The 20,936-nt window shown below is 70.1% G+C and overlaps 1 protein-coding gene across 1 annotated transcript in view; it reads right to left on the bottom strand.

Annotated features, from left to right (window-relative positions):
* NOTCH3 (notch receptor 3) overlaps positions 1 to 18,028 on the bottom strand; it is a gene marked incomplete at its 3' end in the record, with an annotated part of 51,263 nt that extends 33,235 nt beyond the window's left edge. The window contains 8 exon segments of the mRNA XM_064437128.1: positions 1,890 to 2,075; positions 2,930 to 3,085; positions 5,122 to 5,355; positions 10,122 to 10,244; positions 10,758 to 10,877; positions 11,424 to 11,566; positions 13,347 to 13,428; positions 17,694 to 18,028. Of these exon segments, the coding sequence (XP_064293198.1) occupies positions 1,890 to 2,075; positions 2,930 to 3,085; positions 5,122 to 5,355; positions 10,122 to 10,244; positions 10,758 to 10,877; positions 11,424 to 11,566; positions 13,347 to 13,428; positions 17,694 to 17,799 (1,150 nt within the window).
* Positions 18,029 to 20,936: the final 2,908 nt, after the last annotated feature.

Below are 20,936 nucleotides of genomic sequence, written 5' to 3'. Positions count from 1 at the left end.
CCCGCCGGCGCCGTCACCCCCCGCCCCGCACCCCCCAGCACCCCCCAGCACCCCCCCGCACCCCCCAGCACCCCCCAGCACCCCCCCAGCACCCCCCAGCACCCCCCCAGCACCCCCCAGCACCCCCCAGCACCCCCGACACCCCCCGCCCCGCACCCCCGACACCCCCTGCCCCGCACCCCCCAGCACCCCCCAGCACCCCCCCAGCACCCCCCGCCCCGCACCCCCGACACCCCCCGACACCCCCCCAGCACCCCCCCAGCACCCCCCCAGCACCCCCCGCCCCGCACCCCCGACACCCCCCGACACCCCCCGCCCAGCACCCCCGACACCCCCCCAGCACCCCCCAGCACCCCCCCAGCACCCCCCGACACCCCCACCCCCAGCCCAGCACCCCCGACACCCCCCGACACCCCCCGCCCAGCACCCCCCGACACCCCCCGCCCCCAGCCCAGCACCCCCTGACACCCCCACCCTGACATCCCCACCCCCAGGACCCCCCGCCCAGCACCCCCCAACACCCACCCCAGCACCCCCTGACACCCCCCAACACCCCCACCCCCACCCCAGCCCCCCAGGACCATCACCAAGACCCACCCCAGGCCCCATAAACCACACCAGCACCCACCCCACGTCCCCCACCCACCCCAGGACCCACACCAAGACCCACCCCAGGCCCCAGAGCAGGTCCCACACCCACCCCAGGACCATCACCAAGACCCACCCCAGGCCCCATAACCACCCCAGCACCCACCCCAGGCCCCAGAGCAGGTCCCACACCCACCCCAGGACCCACACCAAGACCCACCCCAGGCCCCATAAACCACACCAGCACCCATCCCACGTCCCCGACCCCCACCAAGACCCACCCCAAGACCCACCCCAGGCCCCATAACCACACCAGCACCCATCCCACGTCCCCGACCCCCACCAAGACCCACCCCAAGACCCACCCCAGGCCCCATAACCACACCAGCACCCACCCCACGTCCCCCACCCCCCCAGGACCATCACCAAGACCCACCCCAGGCCCCATAACCACAGCAGCACCCACCCCACGTCCCCCACCCCCCCCAGGACCCACACCAAGACCCACCCCAGGCCCCATAACCACAGCAGCACCCACCCCAGGCCCCAGAGCAGGTCCCACACCCACCCCAGGACCCACACCAAGACCCACCCCAGGCCCCATAAACCACACCAGCACCCATCCCACGTCCCCGACCCCCACCAAGACCCACCCCAAGACCCACCCCAGGCCCCATAACCACACCAGCACCCATCCCACGTCCCCGACCCCCACCAAGACCCACCCCAAGACCCACCCCAGGCCCCATAACCACACCAGCACCCACCCCACGTCCCCCACCCCCCCAGGACCATCACCAAGACCCACCCCAGGCCCCATAACCACAGCAGCACCCACCCCACGTCCCCCACCCCCCCCAGGACCCACACCAAGACCCACCCCAGGCCCCATAACCACAGCAGCACCCACCCCAGGCCCCAGACCAGGTCCCACACCCACCCCAGGACCCACACCAAGACCCACCCCAGGCCCCATAAACCACACCAGCACCCATCCCACGTCCCCGACCCCCACCAAGACCCACCCCAAGACCCACCCCAGGCCCCATAACCACACCAGCACCCATCCCACGTCCCCGACCCCCACCAAGACCCACCCCAAGACCCACCCCAGGCCCCATAACCACACCAGCACCCATCCCACGTCCCCAACCCCCACCAGGACCCACCCCAAGACCCACCCCAGGCCCCATAACCACACCAGCACCCACCCCACGTCCCCCACCCCCCCAGGACCCACCCCAGGCCCCCGAGCCGGTCCCGCCCGCCGCCCAGGCCCCCGCCCGCGGGTGGGCGCCCACCGGCCATGCAGATGCAGGAGAAGCGCCCGATGCGGTCCAGGCAGGTGGCCTGGTTGCGGCAGGGCCCCGACAGGCACTCGTTGACGTCGCTCTCGCAGCGCGGCCCCGCGTAGCCCCGCCCGCAGCGGCACTCGAAGGAGCCCTGCGTGTTCACGCAGCGCCCAAAGTGCTCGCAGGGGTTGGCGCCTGGGGTGGGGGGGAGGGCTCAGCACCCATGGGTGCCCCCCACCCACGGGGGCTCCCCCGCTTGGGGCCGTGGCCATCACTCATGGGGGTGGAGCCCTGCCCTGCGCTCTCTGCCCACCACGAATGGGGGGATCACCGTGAATGGACACCCTACCACCACCCATGGGTGCCCCCCACCCACGGGGGCTCCCCCACTTGGGGCCAAGGCCATGGTTATCGCTCATGGGGGGTGGGACGCTGCCCTGCGCCCTCTGCCCACCACGAATGGGGGGATCACCGTGAATGGGCACCCTACCACCACCCATGGGTGCCCCACACCCATGGGTGCCCCCCACCCACGGGGGAACCCCGGCACCCACGGGGGCTCCCCCACTTGGGGCCAAGGCCATGGTTATCGCTCATGGGGGGTGGGACGCTGCCCTGCGCCCTCTGCCCACCACGAATGGGGGGATCACCGTGAATGGACACCCTACCACCACCCATGGGTGCCCCCCACCCACGGGGGAACCCCAGCACCCACGGGTGCTCCCCCACTTGGGACCATGGCCATCACTCATGGGGGTGGAGCCCTGCCCATGAACGCCCACCGCCATGAATGGCCACCCCCACTTATGGGTGATCCCCATCGATGGGTGTCCCCCACACACGGGTGCCCCCCCACCCATAGGTGCCCCACCCATAGGTGTCCCCCACCCATAGGTGCCCCACTCCCCATGGAACCGCCCCCCCACCCCTGCCACGGCATTCCCTTCACCCACCAATGCCTCCTACCCTGGGTGCCACCCACCCGTACGGGTACTACCCACCCCCATGGGTGCCCGCCCCCCCACCCATGGGTGCCCCCCGCCACCCACCAATGGAGCACTCGTCGACGTCCTGGTTGCAGGCGCTGCCGGTGAAGCCGGGCGGGCAGGTGCAGATGGCGTGGCCGTTGACGGGGTTGGTGTCGCAGATGGCGTCCTCGTGGCACGGGTTGCTGACGCAGGCGTCGTCCAGGTGGCACAGCAGGCCTGGCACCCACCGAGGCGTCAGGGCACCCATGGGTGCGGGACACCACCCCGCACACACACACACACACACACACACACACACACCCCCGGTGGGTGCCCGCCCCATGCCGGGGTGCCCAAGGGTGGTCCCGCCCCATGCCGGTGCCACCCAGCCCACGCCAGTGTCACCCCAGGGTGCCCACCCCATGCCAGGGTGGGTGCCCATGGGTGGCCGCCCCATGCCGGGGTGCCCAAGGGTGGTCCCGCCCCATGCCGGTGCCACCCAGCCCATGCCAGTGTCACCCCAGGGTGCCCACCCCATGCCATGGTGGGTGCCCAAGGGTGGTCCCGCCCCATGCCGGGGTGGGTGCCCAAGGGTGGTCCCGCCCCATGCCGGTGCCACCCAACACACGCCAGTGTCACCCCAGGGTGCCCACCCCATCCCAGGGTGGGTGCCCACCCCATGCCGGGGTGCCCAAGGGTGGTCCCGCCCCATGCTGGTGCCACCCAACCCACGCCAGTGTCACCCCAGGGTGCCCACCCCATGCCAGGGTGGGTGCCCACCCCATGCCAGGGTGGGTGCCCATGGGTGCCCGCCCCATGCCGGGGTGCCCAAGGGTGGTCCCGCCCCATGTCAGGGTGCCCAAGGGTGGTCCCGCCCCATGCCGGTGCCACCCAGCCCACGCCAGTGTCACCCCAGGGTGCCCACCCCATGCCAGGGTGGGTGCCCATGGGTGCCCGCCCCATGCCGGGGTGCCCAAGGGTGGTCCCGCCCCATGCCGGTGCCACCCAGCCCACGCCAGTGTCACCCCAGGGTGCCCACCCCATGCCATGGTGGGTGCCCAAGGGTGGTCCCGCCCCATGCCGGGGTGCCCAAGGGTGGTCCCGCCCCATGCCGGTGCCACCCAGCCCACGCCAGTGTCACCCCAGGGTGCCCACCCCATGCCAGGGTGGGTGCCCATGGGTGCCCGCCCCATGCCGGGGTGCCCAAGGGTGGTCCCGCCCCATGCTGGTGGCACCCAGGTTGTGCCAAACCCACCCCAAGGTGCTTAACCCATGCCGGGGTGCCCTTATGCACATGGGGGCTCCTACCCCACACCGGGGTGCCCTCATGGGTCTCTGCCCCCCACTGGGGTGCCCTTATGGGTCCCCACCCCATACCAGGGTGCTCCTGGAGGTCCCTACCCCACACCGGGGTGCTCTTGGAGGTCTCTGTCCCACACCGGGGTGCCCTCATGGGTCCCCGCCCCACACGAGAGGACCCTTGGAGGTCCCCACCCTACATTGGGGTGTCCTATGAAGTCCCCACCCCATAGCAGGGTGCTCCTGGAGGTCCCTACCCCACACCGGGGTGCTCTTGGAGGTCTCTGTCCCACACCGGGGTGCCCTCATGGGTCCCCGCCCCACACGAGAGGACCCTTGGAGGTCCCCACCCTACATTGGGGTGTCCTATGAAGTCCCCACCCCATAGCAGGGTGCTCCTGGAGGTCCCCACCCCCCAGCGGGGTGCCCTCATGGGTCCCTGCCCCACACCGGGATGCACATGGAGGTACCCACCCCACCCCAAGGAGCCCTGGGAGGTCCTTGCTCCACACCAGGGTGCACATGGAGGTCCCTGCCCCACACCAGGGTGCTCCTGGAGGTCCCCACCCCACCCCAAGGAGCCCTGGGAGGTCGTTGCTCCACACCAGGGTACACATGGAGGTCCCTGCCCTACACCAGGGTGCTCCTGGAGGTCCCCACCCCACCCCAAGGAGCCCTGGGAGGTCGTTGCTCCACACCAGGGTGCACATGGAGGTCCCTGCCCCACACCAGGGTTCACATGGAGGTCCCCGCCCCACACCAGGGTGCTCCTGGAGGTCCCCACCCCACCCCAAGGAGCCCTGGGAGGTCCTTGCTCTACACCAGGGTGCACATGGAGGTCCCCGCCCCACACCAGGGTGCTCCTGGAGGTCCCCACCCCACCCCAAGGAGCCCTGGGAGGTCGTTGCTCCACACCAGGGTGCCCTACGAGGCCCCCCACCCCACGGTACCCCGCCGGGCGCCCCCGCCCTCACCCGTCTTGCCCATGGGGCAGGCGCAGTAGAAGGAGGCGACGCGGTCGTGGCAGGTGGCCCCGTTGAGGCAGGCGGCGGTGGCGCAGTCGTCGATGTTCTCGCTGCAGCTCTCGCCCGTCCAACCGTTGACGCAGACGCAGGTGTGGCCGCCCTGGGTGTTGAAGCAGGTGCCCCCGTTGTGGCAGGCGTTGGGCTGCAGGTGGCACTCGTCCACGTCCTCGGTGCAGAACTGGCCTGGGGGGACACGGGGGCGAGGAGGTCTTGGTCAAGAACCTTCTGGGGGATCACCTGAGACCATCTCAGGGGCCGCCATGGTCGGCATCCCGCTGATCGCCATGGGGACCTCCTTGGTCACCACCCCACTGACCATCTCGGGGACCTCCTTGGTCACCACCCCACTGACCGTCTTGGGGACCTCCTTGGGGACCTCCTTGGTCACCTCCTTGGTCACCACACCACTGACCATCGTGGGGACCTCCTTGGGGACCTCCTTGGTCACCACCCAACTGACCATCTTGGGGACCTCCTTGGTCACCACCCCACTGACCATCTCGGGGACCTCCTTGGGGACCTCCTTGGTCACCACCCCACTGACTATCTAGGGGACCTCCTTGGGGACCTCCTTGGTCACCACCCCACTGACCGTCTTGGGGACCTCCTTGGGGACCTCCTTGGGGACCTCCTTGGTCACCACCCCACTGACCATCTTGGGGACCTCCTTGGGGACCTCCTTGGTCACCACCCTACTGACCATCTTGGGGACCTCCTTGGTCACCTCCTTGGTCACCACCCCACTGACCATCTTGGGGACTTCCTTGGGGACCTCCTTGGTCGCCACCCCACTGACCATCTTGGGGACCTCCTTGGGGACCTCCTTGGTCACCACCCCACTGACCATCTTGGGGACCTCCTTGGGGACCTCCTTGGTCACCACCCCACTGACCATCGTGGGGACCTCCTTGGGGACCTCCTTGGTCACCACCCCACTGACCATCTCGGGGACCTCCTTGGGGACCACCTTGGTCACCACCCCACTGATCATCTTGGGGACCTCCTTGGGGACCTCCTTGGTCACCACCCCACTGACCATCTCGGGGACCTCCTTGGGGACCTCCTTGGTCACCACCCCACTGACTATCTTGGGGACCTCCTTGGTCACCTCCTTGGTCACCACCCCACTGACCATCTCGGGGACCTCCTTGGGGACCTCCTTGGTCACCACCCCACTGACCATCGTGGGGACCTCCTTGGGGACCACCTTGGTCACCACCCCACTGACCATCTCGGGGACCTCCTTGGTCACCTCCTTGGTCACCACCCCACTGACCATCGTGGGGACCTCCTTGGGGACCTCCTTGGTCACCACCCCACTGACCATCTCGGGGACCTCCTTGGTCACCTCCTTGGTCACCACCCCACTGACCATCGTGGGGACCTCCTTGGGGACCTCCTTGGTCACCACCCCACTGACTATCTAGGGGACCTCCTCGGTCACCTCCTTGGTCACCACCCCACTGACCATCTCGGGGACCTCCTTGGGGACCTCCTTGGTCACCACCCCACTGACCATCGTGGGGACCTCCTTGGGGACCTCCTTGGTCACCACCCCACTGACCATCGTGGGGACCTCCTTGGGGACCACCTTGGTCACCACCCCACTGACCATCGTGGGGACCTCCTTGGGGACCTCCTTGGTCACCACCCCACTGACCATCTCGGGGACCTCCTTGGGGACCTCCTTGGTCACCACCCCACTGACCATCGTGGGGACCTCCTTGGGGACCTCCTTGGTCACCACCCCACTGACCATCTCGGGGACCTCCTTGGGGACCTCCTTGGTCACCACCCCACTGACCATCTCGGGGACCTCCTTGGGGACCTCCTTGGTCACCACCCCACTGACCATCGTGGGGACCTCCTTGGGGACCCCCTTGCTCACCACCCCACTGACCATCGTGGGGACCTCCTTGGTCACCTCCTTGGTCACCACCCCACTGACCATCGTGGGGACCTCCTTGGGGACCTCCTTGGTCACCACCCCACTGACCATCGTGGGGACCTCCTTGGGGACCCCCTTGCTCACCACCCCACTGACCATCTCGGGGACCTCCTTGGGGACCTCCTTGGTCACCACCCCACTGACCATCGTGGGGACCTCCTTGGGGACCTCCTTGGTCACCACCCCACTGACCATCGTGGGGACCTCCTTGGGGACCCCCTTGCTCACCACCCCACTGACCATCTCGGGGACCTCCTTGGTCACCTCCTTGGTCACCACCCCACTGACTATCTAGGGGACCTCCTTGGGGACCTCCTTGGTCACCACCCCACTGACCATCGTGGGGACCTCCTTGGGGACCTCCTTGGTCACCACCCCACTGACTATCTAGGGGACCTCCTTGGTCACCTCCTTGGTCACCACCCCACTGACCATCTCGGGGACCTCCTTGGGGACCTCCTTGGTCACCTCCTTGGTCACCACCCCACTGACCATCGTGGGGACCTCCTTGGGGACCTCCTTGGTCACCACCCCACTGACCATCGTGGGGACCTCCTTGGGGACCATCTCAGGGCCACCCTGGTCCCCACCCTGCCAACCACCTTCAGGACTGCCTTGGGGACCTCCTTGATGACCACCATGGGGCCATCTCAGGGACCATCCTGGTCTGCACCTCACTGACCACCTTGGGGACTCTCTCTGGGGCCACCACGGTCCCCGTCTGAGTGACAACCTTGGGGACCACCTCGGAGGCAACCTCAGAGACAGCCTTGGTGCTCACCTCGATGACTACCCCAGTGCCCATCGGGGAGACCACCTCTGTGACCACCCTTGCGACCACCCTGGTGCCCACCCTGGCCCCCCACCTCAAGCCTCACCTCAGTGACCACCTCAATGGCAGCATTGGTGACCACCTTGATGATCATTCTGGCCCATGCCCCAGCACCCACCTCAATGACCACCCTGGTGACCACCCTGGTCCCCACCTCAATGTCCTCCTTGATGACCACCCTGGTGACTACCCCAGTGTCCACCTTGATGCCCTCCTTGATGCCCACCTCGATGACCACCCTGATGGCCTCCTTGATGCCCACCTTGGTGACCACCCTGGTGACCACCTCAGTGCTCTCCTTGATTCCCATCTTGGTCCATGCCCAAGTGTCCACCACGACACCCACCCGACACCCACTTTGGTCCCACGTGCCCACCTTGATGCCTGCCTTGGTGCCCACCTCAGTGACCACCCTGGTGCCCTCCTTCATCCCCACCTTGACACCCACCTTGGTCCTATGTGCCCACTTCGATGATCACCTTGGTCCCACACGTCCTCCTTGATGCCCACCGTGGTGATCACCTCGACGCCCACCTCAACACCCACCTCAAGGATCACCTCAACATCCACCTCAATGCCCACCTCGAGGATCACCTCAACGCCCACCTTGACACCCACCTCAACGCCCACCTCGAGGAGCACCTTGACGCCCACCTCAACACCCACCTCAATGCCCACCTCAACGCTCACCTTGACACCGACCTTGATGATCACCTTGATGCCCACCCCGAGGATCACCTCGATGCCCACCTCAACACTACCTCGAGGAGCACCTCAACATCCACCTTGATGATCACTTCAACGCCCACCTTGATGCCCACCTCAACGCCCACCTCGAAGAACACCTCAACGCCCACCTTGATGATCACCTTGACACCCACATCAACGCCCGCCTCGAGGAGCACCTCAACACCCACCTCGATGATCACCTCAAGGATCACCTCAACATCCACCTTGATGATCACCTTGACATCCACGTCAATGCCCACCTTGATGATCACCTCAACGTCCACCTTCACACCCACCGTGATGCCCACCTCAGCACCCACCTTGATGATCACCCTGATGCCCACCTCAAAGCCCACCTCGAGGAGCACCTCAACAATCACCTTGAAGATCACTGTGATGCCCACCCCAAGGATCACCTCAACGCCCACCTTGATGCCCACCTCAACACCCACCCCAAGGATCACCTCGATGCCCACCTCAACACTACCTCGAGGAGCACCTCAACATCCACCTTGATGATCACCTTGACGCCTACCTCAACGCCCACCTCGATGATCACCTCAACACCCACCTTGATTCGCACCTTGACGCCAACCTCGATGATCACCTCAAGGAGCACCTCAACACCCACCTTGACGATCACCTCAAGGATCACCTTGACACCCACCTCAACACCCACCTCGACGCCCACCTTGATACCCACCTCGAGGAGCACCTTGACACCCACCTCAACAACCGCCTTGACGCCCACCTTGCTGATCACCCTGACGCCCACCTCAACGCCCACCTCGATGATCACCTCAAGGATCACCCTGACGCCCACCTCAAGGATCACCTCAACGCCCACCTTGATGCCCACCTCAACACCCACCCCAAGGATCACCTCGATGCCCACCTCAACGCCCACCTCGAGGAGCACCTCAACGCCCACCTTGATTCGCACCTTGACGCCAACCTCGATGATCACCTCAAGGAGCACCTCAACACCCACCTTGACGATCACCTCAAGGATCACCTTGACGCCCACCTCAAGGAGCACCTCAACACCCACCTTGACGATCACCTCGACGCCCACCTCAACGCCCACCTTGATGATCACCTCAAGGATCACCTTGACACCCACATCAACGCCCACCTTGATGCCCACCTTGATGATCACCTTGACTCCCACCTCGACACCCACCTCGATGATCACCTCAACGCCCACCTTGATACGCACCTTGACCCCCACCTCAACGATCACCTCAAGGATCACCTTGACGCCCACCTCAACGCCCACCTCAAGGAGCACCTCAACGCCCACCTTGATGATCACCTTGAGGCTCACCGTGATGCCCACCCCAAGGACCACCTCGATGCCCACCTCGCTCCCACGTGCCCGCCTTGCCGCCCCGGTGCCACCCAGCCCCGGCCCCCCGGCGCCCCCCGGCGCCCCCCTACCCGTCCACTCGGGGGGGCACTGGCAGTTGTAGGTGTTGACCCCGTCCACGCAGGTGCCCCCGTGGAGACACTTGTGCCCGGGGCAATCGTCCACGTTGGTCTCGCAGGTGGGACCCTCAAAGCCTTGGGGGGCACCCGGGGGTGGGGGGGGGTCAGGGTCTGGCCAGGGACCCCCCCCACCCACGCCCGGGACCCCCCCACTCATGACAGGGGCACCCCCACCCCACCGGCACCCTGGACCCCCCAAACCCATCACCAGGGAGCTCCACAGATGCCGGGGTGATGGGTGACAAGGACCCCCCACCCAGTCCCAGGGACACCTCAGGGTCCCCCACCCAGTGCTAGGGACCCCCCACCCAGTGCTAGGGACCCCTCAGGGACCCCCACCCAGTCCCAGGGGCACCTCAGGGACCCCCACCCAGTCCCAGGGACCCCCCACCCAGTGCTAGGGACCCCTCAGGGACCCCCACTCAGTCCCAGGACCCCCACCCAGTGCCAGGGATCCCTCAGGGACCCCCACCCAGTGCCAGGGACCCCCCACCCAGAGCCAGGGATCCCTCAGGGACCCCCACCCAGTGCCAGGGACCCCCCGCAGCCCACCCCCCCCCAGCAGCACCCATGGGTGCCGGCACCCACCGGGGAGGCAGGCGCAGTCGAAGGTCCCCTCCCCCAGCTGGCGGCAGGTGCCCCCGTTCAGGCAGGGGGAGGGGGCGCAGGGGGGGGAGGGGGGCGTCTCCAGGGGGGTGCAGTCAGGACCTGGGTGGGGGAGGGGTGCCCCCATGATGGGGGCGGGGGGGGGTTGGGTGCTGTTAAGTGAGGGCTGGGGGGATTTTGGGCACCCACGGGTGCCCATCTCAGCCACCGGCAACACCCCCACCCCATGGGACACCCCCCTCCCCAACCATGGGACCCGCACCCCATGGGACCCCCACCCACCCATGGGACCCTCACCCCGTGGGACCCCCACCCACAGCCCCCCCACCCCATGGCAACCCCTCCACCCACTCCTGAGGCCCTCCCCCATGACGACCCCCCCCACCCATGGGACCCTCCCCACTCCAACGGACCCTCCCCCCATGGGCTCCCCCACCCCATTGGGACCCCCCCCACCCATGGGACCCTCCCCCCTGAGGACCCCCATCATGGGAACCCCCACCCATGTCCCCCCCCACCCCATAGAACACGCCACCTCTGAGCTCCCCCCCCCATGGGCCGCCCCACCCCCCACCCATGGGACCCTCCCCACTCCAATGGACCCCCCTCCATGGGCCCCCCCACCCCCCCCATGGGACCCCCACTCACGGCGGGTGCCCGGGGGGCAGAGGCAGCGGGGGCGCAGGGTGCCCTGGCGCAGGGTGCTCTGGCAGAGCCCCCCGGGGGGGCAGGGCGAGGGGGTGCAGGGGTCCCGCAGCTGGCACCGCTCCCCCAGCGCCCCCGGCTGGCACCTGCCGGACAGCACCCATGGGAGACCCACAGCACCTTGGGAGACCCCCGGCACGCAGGGGAGCACCCCAGCACCCATGGGAGACCCCCGGCACGCAGGGGAGCACCCCAGCACCCATGGGAGACCCCCGGCACCCAGGGGAGCACCCCAGCACCCATGGGAGACCCCCGGCACCCAGGGACCCACCCAGCACCCATGGGAGACCCCCGGCACCCAGGGGAGCACCCCAGCACCCATGGGAGACCCCCGGCACCCAGGGACCCACCCAGCACCTTGGGAGACCCCTGGCACCCAGGGGAGCACCCCAACACCCATGGGAGACCCCCGGCACCCAGGGACCCCCACAGCACCCATGGGAGACCCCCGGCACGCAGGGGAGAGCCCCAGCACCCACGGGACCCCCACAGCACCTTGGGAGACCCCCGGCACCCAGGGGAGCACCCCAGCACCCATGGGAGACCCCTGGCACCCAGGGGAGACCCCCGGCACCCAGGGGACCCCCACAGCACCCATGGGAGACCCCCGGCACGCAGGGGAGACCCCCGGCACGCAGGGGAGAGCCCCAGCACCCACGGGACCCCCACAGCACCCATGGGAGACCCCCGGCACCCAGGGGAGACCCCCAGCACCTGTGGGACCCCAGTTGCACCCCAGCCACCCTTGTGCCACCCATGGGACCCCCACGCTGCCCCCCAGGAGCCCCCCCCCCCCAACCCGGCTGCTCCCCAAGTGCGGGGTGGTCCCATGGGTGCCCCCCCAGTGGGGTCTCCCCCTCCCCCCCCCGCCCCGAGGGTCACACGGGCTGGGGGGAGGGGCAGGGTGCCAGGGCTGCTCCCTGCCCCCCCCCGGGGGAACCCAGGCGTCGGGGCGGGGTGGGGGTGGGGCGGGGGGGGCACCCTGGGAACGTGGCCCCGGGCAGGCTCCCACGGCCCCCCCTCCCCCCCCCGCCCTGCCCGGGCAGGCAGCACCCTGCCTGCACCCACGGGCAGCGCCGCGGCGGGGGGGCGCCCGGGGGCCCCGCCCGTCTGGGGGTGCGGGGGGGGGCTATGGGTGCCCTGGGGGGGGGCTATGGGGTGCTGGCAGGTTCTATGGGTGTCCGGGGGGGTGGTTATGGGGTGCTGGGCGGGGGACTATGGGTGTCTGGGGCAGGGTTATGGGGTGCTGGGGCGGGGCTATGGGTGCCCTGGGGGGGGGCTATGGGGTGCTGGCAGGTTCTATGGGTGTCCGGGGGGGTGGTTATGGGGTGCTGGGCGGGGGACTATGGGTGTCTGGGGCAGGGTTATGGGGTGCTGGGGTGGGGCTATGCATGCCCTGAGGGGGGGCTATGGGGTGCTGGCAGGTTCTATGGGTGTCTGGGGGGGGTGGGTTATGGGGTGCTGGGCGGGGGGGGTTATGGGTGTCCAGGGGGGTGGGGGGTGGGTGCTGGGGCGGGGCTATGGGTGCCCTGAGGGGGGGCTATGGGGTGCTGGGAGGGGGCTATGGGTGTCCTGGGCGGGGTTATGGGGTGCTGGGGGGGGTTTATGGGGTGCCCTGGTCGGGGTTATGGGGTGTCCTGGGGGGGTATTGTGGGTGCCTTGGGGACAGATATGGGGCAGTGGTGGGTGCTATAGGGTGCGGGGGGGGGTGGTGCTATGGGGCAGGGGGTGCTATGGGGGGGGCGGATTATGGGTGCCATGGGGGGGGCCTATGGGGTGCCCTGGGCGAGAGGGGGAGAGGAATTGGGGGGGCTCCCCTGAGGGGGTGGGAGGGGCACCCATGGGTGGGGGGGGGGTGTCACTCACAGGCAGGTGGGCCGGCCTTGGGGGTCCAGCACGCAGAGCCCCCCATTCTCGCAGGGCGGCGCCCCCTCGGGGCACGGCAGCACTGGGGGGGGATGGGGGGGTCAGCCCCACAGCACCCCCCTGCCCGCCCCACGGATCGCCCTGCCCCACAGCTCCCCTGCTGACCGATGGAGCTCATCCCGCCCCATAGATCCCCCTTGCGCTATAGATCCCCTGCCCCACACATCCCTGCCCCCAAGTCTCCATCCCTGCCCCCCATCCCCAGTTCCTGCCCCCATTCCTGCCCCCCAACTGGCCGCCCCACACATCCCTGCCCCACACATCCCTTCCCCCCAAGTCTCCATCCCTGCCCCCCATCCCCAATTCCTGCCCCCCAACCACCTGCCCCAGAGCCCTGCCCCCCAACTGGCCGCCCCACACATCCCTGCCCCACGGCCCCCCATTACAGCCCCCCAACCCCCGTTACTGCCCCACACGTCCCAGCCCCCCAACTACCTCCCCCCCAACCAGCCCCCCCCAGCCCCACATGCTGTCCCCCAACCCAGCCTCCTGGGCCCCGCCGTGGGGCCGGGACCCCCCAGCAGGCTGGGGACCACCCGCCCTGTCCCCCCCCACCTCCCCCCACCCGAGGGACCCAGGCGTCCGGGCCCCAAGGCCGTGGGAACAGCGGGGGAGGGGCACTTGGGGGTCACGCGGGGTCACCCACGTCACCCATCCCTCCCCCCCCCATAGCAGGGAGGGGGCACCCACCCATCCCCCACCCCCAGCCAGGCTCCTTGCGGGGGCGGGGGGGGGGGAGGGGGGGGGCGCCCGGACCCCTGGGTCCCTTGCCCCGAGCACCCCTGGGTGGGTGCGGGGAGGGGGAGGGGCTGCCGAGGGTGGGGGAGGGGGTGAGCGGGAGGGCGCCGGACACGCGTGGCCCTGACCGGGGGGGCGGGGGGGGGGGGCGTGAGGTGCACCCGCGCCCCGTGCTCGTGCCTTGCACGCTCCCTGCACCCCGTCCTCGTGCGTCGCACGCTCCCTGCGCCCTCGCAGCACGCTGCGCTCCTGCCTTGCACGCTTACCACAGCCTGTGCTCGTGCCTTGCACGCTCACCGCACCCCGTGCTCGTGCCTTGCACGCTGCCTGCATGCTCTGCTCGTGCCTTGCACGCTCACCGCACCCCGTGCTCGTGCATTGCACGCTCCCTGCCTGCTGCGCTTGTGCATTGCACGCTCACTACACGGTCTCTGCACCCCGTGCTTGTGCCTTGCACGCTCCCTGCACACCATGCTCATGCCTTGCACGCTGCCTGCATGCTCTGCTCGTGCCTTGCACGCTCACCACACCCCATGCTCGTGCCTTGCACGCTCCCTGCACCCCGTTCTCGTGCGTCGCACGCTCCCTGCGCCCTTGCAGCACGCTGCGCTCCTGCCTTGCACGCTTACCACAGCCTGTGCTCGTGCCTTGCACGCTCACCACACCCCGTGCTCGTGCATTGCACGCTGCCTGCACCCCATGTCTGTGCCTTGCACGCTCCCTGCCTGCTCTGCTCATGCCTTGCACACTCACTACACGCTCTCTGCACCCCGTGCTTGTGCATTGCACACTCCCTGCACGCCGTGCTCGTGCCTTGCACGCTGCCTGCATGCTCTGCTCGTGCCTTGCACGCTCACCGCACCCCGTGCTCGTGCATTGCACACTCCCTGCACTCCATGTCTGTGCCTTGCACACTCCCTGCCTGCTGCGCTTGTGCATTGCACGCTCACTACGCGCTCCCTGCACCCCGTGCTTGTGTTTCACACTCCCTGCACCCCGTGTTTGAGTCGCTCGCTCGCTGCCCCCCCCCCCCCCGTGCTCGTGCGTCGCACGTGTCGTCCCCCCCCCCAGGAGCCAGGGCCGTTGCACACCCAGTGCACACGTGGGGTGTCCCCCCCCCCCATTGCACCCCCCGACCCACCCCACTGCACCCCCGGATCGCTGCACCCCGCTGGGGGGGGCACCCCAAAGTGCCGGCACCCCCACAAGGGGCTCTGCACCACCCCCAAAGGCTGCCAGGCACCCCAAAACCCCTGCGCCCCCCCCGGGGCACCCCCAAACCCCTGCACCCCCCCGGGCACCCCAAAACCCCTGCACCCCCCCCGGGCACCCCCAAACCCCTGCACCCCCCCGGGCACCCCCAAATCGCTGCACCCTCCCAGGGCACCCCCAAACCCCTGCACCCCCCCCGGGCACCCCCAAACCCCTGCACCCTCCCAGGGCACCCCCAAACCCCTGCACCCCCCCCGGGCACCCCCAAACCCCTGCACCCCCCCGGGCACCCCAAAACCCCTGCACCCCCCCCGGGCACCCCCAAACCCCTGCACCCCCCCGGGGCACCCCCAAACCCCTGCACCCCCCCGGGCACCCCAAAACCCCTGCACCCCCCCCGGGCACCCCCAAACCCCTGCACCCCCCCGGGCACCCCCAAATCGCTGCACCCTCCCAGGGCACCCCCAAACCCCTGCACCCCCCCGGGCACCCCCAAATCGCTGCACCCTCCCAGGGCACCCCCAAACCCCTGCACCCCCCCGGGCACCCCCAAATCGCTGCACCCCCCCGGGGCACCCCAAAACCCCTGCACCCTCCCAGGGCACCCCCAAACCCCTGCACCCCCCCAGGGCACCCCCAAATCGCTGCACCCCCCCAGGGCACCCCCAAATCGCTGCACGCACCGCAGGGCGCTGCACCCCCAAAGTCACTGCGACCCCCCCCAAATCCCTGCACCCCCAAACCCCCCCTGCCCCCCACAAATTACCGCCCCCCCCAACCCCCGCATGCTCCGGGGGGGGAGGGGCTGCACCCCCAAACCCGGGGCACCCCCAAATCCCTCCTTGCAACGTGAGGCAGAGCAGCAACACCCCCCCCAGTCCTCGCCCCTCACCCCCCCCGAGGGGGCTGCCCCCCCCCCCCAATCCCAGCGTGCACCGCGGGGCACACCAGCCCCCCCCCCCAAACCCCCGCACCCCCAAATCGCTGCCCCCCCCCCCCTTTTCCCCTCCCCCCAGCCCCGTTCCCACGGCCCGGCCCCTCCCCCCGCCACGGCCCCCCCCCCCCGGCCCCTCCCCCCCGCCCGGCCCCGCGTTCCCACGGTCCCGCCAACCCCCCCCTTCCCCCCCCCGGCACCGGGGTCTCCCCCCTCCCCCCACCCCCCAAAACCCGGTCCCGGTCCCCCCCCCCCGCCCCCCGCCCCTCCCCCACCTTCCCACGGCTCCCGCTCCCCCCGCCCATCCCCCCGCCCGGTCCCGGGGCCGGCCCCCCCCCCCCCCCGACCCGGTTGGGCCCGGTTGAGCCCAGTTGAGCCCGGTTGGCCCCGGCTTAGTCCACTTGGGCCCGGTTTAGCCCCGGTTTAGTCCCGGTTCCGCCCCTCCCCCCCTCGGCCCCTCTCTCCAAACTTTTTCCGCGCCGCCAAAGTGCGGCCGCGCCGCCCCTCCCCCACCCCGGGACCCACCGGGATCAAGCGGGACTAAACCGGGACTAAACCGCGTCCGACCGGGCCCACCGGGACCGCTCCGCCCCCCCGAACCCCCCAGGCCCGGTTCGGGTCGGTCTCGGGGGAGAAAAAGCTGCCTCCGACCCCCTCCAGCCCGATTCGGTTAAGCTCGGCTTAGCTCGGTCCGGTTGGGCTGAGCTCGGCTCGGTCCTGAATGCTCGCGGTCCCGCCCCGGCTCGGTTCGGCTCAGCTCAGCTCAGCCCGACTTAGTTCGTCCCGGTTCGGCTCGGTTTAGCTCGGCTCAGCTCGGTCCGACTGAGCCCGGTTCGGCTCAGCTCGGCTCAGTTCGTCTTGGCTTAGCTCGGCTCGGCTCGGTTCGTCCCGGCTCAGCCCGGTTCGGCCCGACTTAGCTCAACGCGGCCCGGTTCGGCTCGGCTCAGCTCTACTGGGCTCAGCACGGCTTAACTCGACCCGGCTCAGCTCGACTCGACTCGGCTTAGCTCCGTTCATCTCCACTCGGCTCGATTAGTCCCGACTCAGCCCAGTTCACCCAGGTTCGCCTCAGCTTGGCTTAGTTGGGCTCAGCTCGACCCAGCTCGGCTCGGTTCGGCTTAGTTGGGCTCAGCTCGACCCAGTTCAGCTCAGTTCGGCTTAGTTTGGCTCAGCTCGACCCAGTTCAGCTCAGTTCGGCTTAGTTTGGCTCAGCTCGACCCAGTTCAGCTCAGTTCGGCTTAGTTGGGCTCAGATCGACCCAGCTCAACTTAACTCCGCTCAGCTCAGCCCCAGACCCCCCCTTGCCTCCCCAGTCACCCCCGACCCGTTACTCCCATCCCAGTTAGTCCCGATTTAGTTAGTCCGGACCCGCTTAAACCCGGTTCCCCCCGGTCCGCGCTCACCTGCGGCCGCTCCGAGTCGCAGCAGCAGCAGCAGCAGCAGCACCGGGGCCCCCCCCGGGCGCCCCCCCCGCCCCGGGGCCCCCCCCGGGACCCCCCCCCGGCCCATGGCGGCAGCTGGGCCCGGCCTAGCCCGGCCCGGCCCAGCCCGGCCCGGCTCAGCCCCGCTCCGGCCCCGCCAGACGGAGCCGCCGACCCGCCGGTACCGGGGACACGCCCACCCCACCCCCGGCCACGCCCACGGGGCGGAGACGATGGGGCGGGACACGCCCACAGGGACACGCCCGACACGCCCCGTCGGAGCCGGTTCGGGCCCGGGAAGGGGTGGGTGGACCCACATCTGGGTGCTCAGCCCCACAGCGCCCCACAACTGGGTGCTCTGCCCCACAGCACCCTACATGTGGGGGGCTCAGCCCCACGGCTCCCACCTTGGGGGTGCTCAGCCCCACAGCAACCCCCACATCTGGGTGCTCAGCCCCCCCGCCCCCCACACCTGGGTGCTCCCCCCCCCCCCGCCCGCCCCTGCCCTCCCTGGGCCCCCGGCCCGGCCGCCTGGGTGCCTCCAGGGTGGGGGAGGGGCGTGCAGCTGTTGCCCACCCCCCCCTTCCCCCCCTCCCCCCCCTCCCCCTCCCCCTCGCAGCAGCTGCAGGGCCCGGCGCCAGCGCGGGGGCCCCGAAAGGGGGGTCCCCCCACCCCCACCCCCACCCCCACCCCCTCCCCGCCCCCTCCAGGAGGGACCGGGGCGGCCGGGCACGGCCCCGCCCCCACCCCGGCGGGTTTTTCTGGTTCTGCCCCTCCCCCACCCCCCACCACCCCCCCCCCAAAAAAAAGTCGCTTGGGAACATTCCTGTGGCTCGGCTGGCGCTGGCACCCATGGGTGCTGGGACGGGCACTCGGGGACTGGCGCTGGCACCCATGGGGGCTGGGACGGGCACCTCAGGGACTGGCGCTGGCACCCATGGGTGCTGGGACGGGCACCTCAGGGACTGGCGCTGGCACCCATGAGTGCTGGGGCGGGCACCTCAGGGACTGGCGCTGGCACCCATGGGTGCTGGGATGGGCACTCAGGGACTGGCGCTGGCACCCATGGGTGCTGGGACGGGCACCTCAGGGACTGGTGCTGGCACCCATGGGTGCTGGGACGGGCACCTCAGGGACTGGCGCTGGCACCCATGGGTGCTGGGATGGGCACTCAGGGACTGGCGCTGGCACCCATGGGTGCTGGGACGGGCACCTCAGGGACTGGTGCTGGCACCCATGGGTGCTGGGATGGGCACTCAGGGACTGGCGCTGGCACCCATGGGTGCTGGGACGGGCACCTCAGGGACTGGCGCTGGCACCCATGGGTGCTGGGATGGGCACTCGGGGACTGGCGCTGGCACCCATGGGTGCCGGGACGGGCACTCGGGGACTGGCGCTGGCACCCATGGGGGCTGGGACGGGCACTCGGGGACTGGCGCTGGCACCCATGGGGGCTGGGACGGGCACCTCAGGGACTGGCGCTGGCACCCATGGGTGCTGGGACGGGCACCTCAGGGACTGGCCCTGGCACCCATGGGTGCTGGGACGGGCACTCGGGGACTGGCGCTGGCACCCATGGGTGCTGGGACGGGCACCTCAGGGACTGGCCCTGGCACCCATGGGTGCTGGGACGGGCACCTCAGGGACTGGCTCTGGCACCCATGGGTGCTGGGACGGGCACCTCAGGGACTGGCCCTGGCACCCATGGGTGCTGGGACGGGCACTCGGGGACTGGCGCTGGCACCCATGGGTGCTGGGACGGGCACCCGGGTCTGGCACTGGCACCCATGGGTGCTGGGACGGGCACACGGGGACTGGCACTGGCACCCATGGGTGCTGGGACGGGCACCCGGGGACTGGCGCTGGCACCCATGGGGGCTGGGACGGGCACCCGGGGACTGGCGCTGGCACCCGTGGGTGCTGGGACGGGCACTCGGGGACTGGCGCTGGCACCCATGGGGGCTGGGACGGGCACTCGGGGACTGGCGCTGGCACCCATGGGTGCTGGGACGGGCACTCGGGGACTGGCGCTGGCACCCATGGGTGCTGGGACGGGCACTCGGGGACTGGCGCTGGCACCCATGGGGGCTGGGACGGGCACCCGGGGACTGGCGCTGGCACCCATGGGGGCTGGGACGGGCACCTCAGGGACTGGCCCTGGCACCCATGGGTGCTGGGACGGGCACTCGGGGACTGGCGCTGGCACCCATGGGTGCTGGGATGGGCACCTCAGGGACTGGCGCTGGCACCCATGGGTGCTGGGACGGGCACCTCAGGGACCGGCGCTGGCACCCATGGGTGCTGGGACGGGCACTCAGGGACTGGCGCTGGCACCCATGGGGGCTGGGACGGGCACCCGGGTCTGGCGCTGGCACCCATGGGTGCTGGGACGGGCACCTCAGGGACTGGCCCTGGCACCCATGGGTGCTGGGATGGGCACTCGGGGACTGGCGCTGGCACCCATGGGGGCTGGGACGGGCACACGGGGACTGGCACTGGCACCCATGGGTGCTGGGATGGGCACTCGGGGACTGGCGCTGGCACCCATGGGGGCTGGGACAGGCACACAGGGACTGGCGCTGGCACCCATGGGTGCTGGGACGGGCACCTCAGGGACTGGCGCTGGCACCCATGGGGGCTGGGATGGGCACTCGGGGACTGGCGCTGGCACCCGTGGGTGCTGGGACGGGCACCTCAGGGACTGGCTCTGGCACCCATGGGTGCTGGGACGGGCACTCGGGGACTGGCGCTGGCACCCATGGGTGCTGGGACGGGCACTCAGGGACTGGCGCTGGCACCCATGGGTGCTGGGACGGGCACCTCAGGGACTGGCGCTGGCACCCATGGGTGCTGGGACGGGCACCTCAGGGACTGGCGCTGGCACCCATGGGTGCTGGGACGGGCACTCGGGGACTGGCGCTGGCACCCATGGGGGCTGGGACGGGCACCTCAGGGACTGGCGCTGGCACCCGTGGGTGCTGGGACGGGCACCCGGGACTGGCGCTGGCACCCATGGGTGCTGGGACGGGCACCTCAGGGACTGGCGCTGGCACCCATGGGTGCTGGGACGGGCACCTCAGGGACTGGCTCTGGCACCCATGGGTGCTGGGACGGGCACTCAGGGACTGGCGCTGGCACCCATGGGTGCTGGGACGGGCACCCGGGGACTGGCGCTGGCACCCATGGGTGCTGGGACGGGCACCTCAGGGACTGGCGCTGGCACCC

The sequence above is a fragment of the Phalacrocorax carbo genome, chromosome 30 (assembly GCF_963921805.1).
Source record: "Phalacrocorax carbo chromosome 30, bPhaCar2.1, whole genome shotgun sequence".
NCBI lineage: Eukaryota > Metazoa > Chordata > Aves > Suliformes > Phalacrocoracidae > Phalacrocorax > Phalacrocorax carbo.
This window is presented reverse-complemented; position numbering and strand designations above follow the sequence as displayed.